The sequence below is a fragment of the Ruditapes philippinarum genome, unplaced genomic scaffold, assembly GCF_026571515.1.
Source record: "Ruditapes philippinarum isolate M1 unplaced genomic scaffold, ASM2657151v2 ctg4480_1_1_1_1, whole genome shotgun sequence".
Classification (NCBI taxonomy): domain Eukaryota; kingdom Metazoa; phylum Mollusca; class Bivalvia; order Venerida; family Veneridae; genus Ruditapes; species Ruditapes philippinarum.
In genome coordinates this window covers 82928-88124 of record NW_026866964.1, presented here as the reverse complement: position 1 = coordinate 88124, position 5197 = coordinate 82928, and the positions used below count along the sequence as shown (strand labels likewise).

General features: G+C 29.7%; 1 protein-coding gene across 1 annotated transcript; it reads right to left on the bottom strand.

Annotated features, from left to right (window-relative positions):
• Window positions 1-2462: 2462 nt before the first annotated feature.
• Window positions 2463-4625, bottom strand: LOC132734355 (complement C1q subcomponent subunit C-like). Its single transcript, XM_060721080.1, has 3 exons — window positions 4516-4625; window positions 3636-3722; window positions 2463-3284 (listed from the first exon to the last, which is right to left on the bottom strand). Exons 1-3 carry the CDS (start codon window positions 4586-4588, stop codon window positions 2869-2871), a joined length of 576 nt encoding a protein of 191 aa, XP_060577063.1. The 5' UTR covers window positions 4589-4625; the 3' UTR covers window positions 2463-2868.
• Window positions 4626-5197: the final 572 nt, after the last annotated feature.

The following is a 5197-nucleotide window of genomic DNA, read 5'->3' as shown; positions in this document are numbered from 1 at the left end:
AAATCATGTGAATTGTTGAAATCATAAGTAACTAAGTTGTAATTTGAAAATAATACAATCCCTCTTACTGAACCTACTTTTATAACGAGAAAGTAAACATAAATATCTTTCTATTATTGAAAGGATAACATTATAATTCTAATCGTATAATTTATTGTTTTATTTTAAGAATTTGGGCCTATATTTAATATAACTATCTTTACATCGGACACGTTTGTGATATATATTTGCTCGCATTTCATGAAAATCGTGATGAAGAAATAAAACAACAAGGCGTGTCTTTACAACACCCTGAAAAATCCTAACTGTTGGCAACATGAAAAGAGCATCAATGAAATTCATTTATTCAACATACATTATTCAAGAGGTGTTACCTTTTACCAGGATGTATTTGATATTCTATACGAACATATCCTATTCCCGAAAATAAATACACAAGTTTCAACTCTTCGTGAAAAGGTGCTTTGTAAGTTACCATGTGATTATATTCTTAATTATTCTTTCTCTTTTTATAATTTTGTGTTATAATACCATCATGATATCTTTTATTAGTAGATTAATTTCGTTTGCATTTATCAAGTGTATCATATTGAAAGCCTTACCGGAATATATGTACTATATGAACCAAGAAAAGATCTAGTTATACAACAGTTTCAACTCTTCTTGAAAAGGTGCTATGTAAGTTACGTAGCGAATAAAATATACTTAATTAATCTTTCCCTTTTAACTTTTTTGCAATACTTTGAATGAAATTTAAGGAGCACGTCATGATATATAGAACATTTCATTAAAATATGAGAGTATTTAAATTATAACCAATTTGCTAATAACAATATAATAAGCACACAGTGATCTTTTATGATCACAAACTATCCAATAAAACAACGAAATACACAAAATACAATTAATTAATGTTACTCTTGAAATCAAAACAAAACTATCATTCAAAGCAAACATGCAAAAAACCTTGGGTAGCATGTAGTTACATACATGTATATGACAAATGACTCCTGTCTATATTTTCTGTTTGCAAAAGACATCTTGAAAATAGAAACACAAAACAAATTTAAATTGATTTTAAATTGATTTTATCATTTTTCATTGGTTCCTAGTATATATTTTCCGTTGAGTGTGAAATAAGTTAAATGATATCAGGCGACTGTTTTCACCGTGAAAGAAATGCTACGAAACATAATTTTACTGAAATTTCTCAATTTATAATTTTTCATTACATGAGTGGCAGCATAAATCATGTTCAATTGTAAATCAATTTGCTACTTGACATGACTGCATATTTATATTTAACATAAAAATATTAAACCCTGCTATTTAATCCTAAGAAAACTATATGTCAAGTACAACTAAATGACAGTTTTCCATGGTTACCTTTCCGCGATATTTTATTATTTGAAATATTCTTATTATGTAGTCTCTAAATGTAATGCATACTCGTATCCTTTTAAAATACCTGTATAACTGTTCGATTCTATAATTTTCTAGAATAACCAAAAATATAAATCCCTAAAGAAAGCCCAACACGACAAAATTGAAATTGTTGCAGGCTCGGTTTGATAAAGCCAGTTCATGGACGGTACCAGAGACTGTAAATAAGAGGGATAACACAACAACAAACATTACTGTAACTAATATTGAATGATTGTATATTATGTACTGTGTATGATTATGAATAAAATATGTTTAAACTAATATCTGTAACTACATACATAATGATTGTCTTATTGAAGCACGCAGCAAGTAAGATACTTCGACCTCTTGACTTCTCGACCCTTTAAGATATTAGGATTACTTCAAGTCCCCTTGACTCTTAAACCACTGCTTTCATGACTTTTCGATACCCCAGTTGGTAAAAGATTTCGACCCCTACGGTACTTTATAAGGCCAGGAAGATAACACTTTGAAAAGATGAAGTAATGAATTAAAATTATTTCTTACGTGTATAAAAATGTAGTCGATTAATTCATTAGCTTCAATCAAATAGTTCCTAATGCATTTTTTGTGTACATACTTTGATATCCTTTGAAAGTTGTTTAAGTTATGTATTTACTTTTAGGAATAGAACAGAACAGAAATTTACCTTAGACTATGCTCTTTTGGAGTAAAATAATTCTATTGCAGCAATCATATAAATCTAGATCATTCTTACTGAATACGATCAATAAGGGAATGCACTAAGTAACATGGGAAGCTGCATCCCCTCTAGGGTGGTCCTTTTGTTAAAAATGTCAGTTTATTTAATACCACTATGCATTTCTGCAGTGTTTAACTATAATATGTAGCGCTTTAAACATGACAAATTTTATCTGTGTTTACTTAAAACATGTAATAACAATTACACACAGGCCGTGTAGCAAATATTAATATTTTGAAATATCCAATTTGAGCATAATTGAGCATAATATATCTTTTAATTGATTTATTTGTCAAAATGTTAATGCGATAATATTCTAATTAATACTTATTATAATCAATCTTTTGTTATAGATATAATTTAACAAGTATATATTAATTATTTTCATGAACATAGCAACTTTAATTGCTAAATGATACATAAAAGCAAAACCTACATAAACATAAGGTTCGCTTTCTTTGCTTTAATAAATGTAAGATATAAGCCTTTTTTTGCCTTTAAGATACTAACTAATATTAACAATATGCAAACTTAATTATTGTATGAATAATAGTCTTCATAACATAAAGACACAATTATCATAGATAAATAGCGCATTTTCGACTTATTTCACAAAACACTAATGAAGAAATGCATTGAAGCAGTGTACTTAAAAGCGTGTACGTTAAATGACAGCTTTAAACACTAAATTCCATCAACGTTTATTGATTTATTTATATTCAGTAACTGACAAGTACTCCACTAAATGTGTTCATCCTTAGTGAGTCTTGTTGAAGCTGGTAATTAGAATGATACCTTGTTGCTTTAACCCAAACCTTTTCTCCTGATCTAACTCTCATTATTGCTCCAAATGAACCACAGCTGTGATTAGCATCACCATAGTGTGAATGTAATGCGGTAACTCTATCTTCCAACACCAAGCCAAGATATGCGTATTTTGTATTTAAAGTACATGTATGAATAACAAACTGGTACAGTCCTCCAACAGGGGCTGTGAACAACCCTGTGGTCGTGTCGTAACCTGTTCCCTCGTTCGTGAATGTCTTATCGAATATGAGAATCTCATTCGCAGTATCAAGAACCAGATCTTTCAAGTGATGTGCATAGAAAGCGATCGGAGGTTGCTCGAGCTTTCCTGAGTAGGAAGAATATAATATTTTTGTATTTTATATCTAAGATATCTCAATCAAGGGGCCTATGCAAGTTACAAAATCATATATTTTTATCAGGCATATATCTGTAGAGTTTAAATAGTTTAAAGAGTTCAAATAATTAAAAACTAAAATGTGTGAATGTAAACAAAATTATCTGGACGTCTTATAAGAGTTAGAAATGTACATATGGAGCAACATTGTTTGTTATATATTATTGACCACGTGATATACCAAGATAAAACATGAGTCAAGTAAGCAACAATTTATTTTACAATGATCCGCTGTAGATAGATAGAAATCAAACACAATTGTTATACAATAGGTAACAATACCTTGGAGTTTAATAATTTTCTCTTTTTCAGCCTCGTTGCCACTAGTCAGGTTTTCTCTTGTTTCCTCAAATAATGTTCTGAACGATTCTGTAAAAATGTATGAACAATCTATTCACTAATATCTTACCAAAGTTTAAGGGTATTCAGTACTAAGCATCCTAAGCTATAGTAAATAGCTTTACATAAATAGTTTTATACATTGTATATACATGTAGTTTGCAGATACATGTAGCTATATATTGCAGAAATATAGTTTTTTGTAGTTTTTTGTCTCACTTTGACCCAAATTAACAAAACAAAAAAGTTATAAAGATATACAATATAATCTATATAACCAAAATTATGCATTATTAGAAACATTACAAAGTATAAAGTTTATTTCTTATCTTATTAAAACTGTTTCGGTTAATATATTTTATTCACCTTATGAAAGGGTGCTATTTCGAAACTAGTTCTTAAATATGTAGATTTAAGTACATCATTACAAGAAGCAACAACACCAATTGTATTGTGCTATACAATTGGCTGGATAAAATAACATCTTATTTACACAATTATAAAACAATGTAATGAATAAAGCTCAACCCTGCGAATATACCTTATATACCATATGTGCAAGAGGGTGTGTGTATACAAAAGCTGTAATTCAGTGTATATAGCACGAGACTTTGCCAAATAATAAATCTCACAAGTTTGGAACTGCTACGCTAGGGGGAGGAACTAAATTAACATTATAGATTTTGAATTCATCATTAAGCTCCCTTGACTGGGACACCACAAAAAACAATAGATTATATATAAATTATCTTAAATTTAGCATTTAAACGTTTAAATATGTTGTAAGAAATGTATATTTGATGTGATATATTTTCTATTTTACCTTCTCTCCTTTTTATCTCATCACTTCTCTTTAACATCTCGTCCGTTATGTTTCCTCTCATATCTACAAACATGTCCGTAAAATCTGAAACTGTTTGTTTAATGTCGCCTAATGTATGAGGCCCGTAATATATTTTATTATAATTGTTTTGCAGAAATGCACTGAAATAAGGTATCGGAGGATATCCCTCAGAAACAAGTCGAGGGAAACATTCTAATTGTTCTTTACATAGACTGCACTTTCCAACTGAATTTTAAGTGACAGCACTATTATTAAAAATCAGCCTGTTTCTATTAAATACACACAGTTGATTCCAAGATCTTTTAGAATAGTAATAAAAAAAGTGATGTGTTGACCTTGAATAGCGATTGTTTTCACACGTGAATTTGAAATAATTATTCTTTTGTATTGTCACAAAAGTCATGTAAAGGTGATATACCTCTAGAAACAAAGATGAAAAATAATAGACTCGCTTTGATCGAGACTGTTCATGAAAGACACTGATAGGTGCAAGCACTTACTACACCAGCTAGCACCTGCAGAAGCAGTATTCATTTGTCCATACAATTAAGTAATATAATCAATTATCCTGAAGGACCAGAAAAACAATAATTACACTGAGATGACTGGTTTTATGTAAGACAGTTAGTTACTCATCAAGTAAACGGAAGACTGGTCCTTC

Coding starts and splice junctions, on each gene's coding strand:
- LOC132734355 (XM_060721080.1), bottom strand. CDS start 4,588: ATGTTTGTAGATATGAGAGGAAACATAACGGACGAGATGTTAAAGAGA. Junction 3,723..4,515: donor TGAGATAAAAAGGAGAGAAG/GTAAAATAGAAA, acceptor ACATTTTTACAG/AATCGTTCAGAACATTATTT. Junction 3,285..3,635: donor GAAAATTATTAAACTCCAAG/GTATTGTTACCT, acceptor CTTCCTACTCAG/GAAAGCTCGAGCAACCTCCG.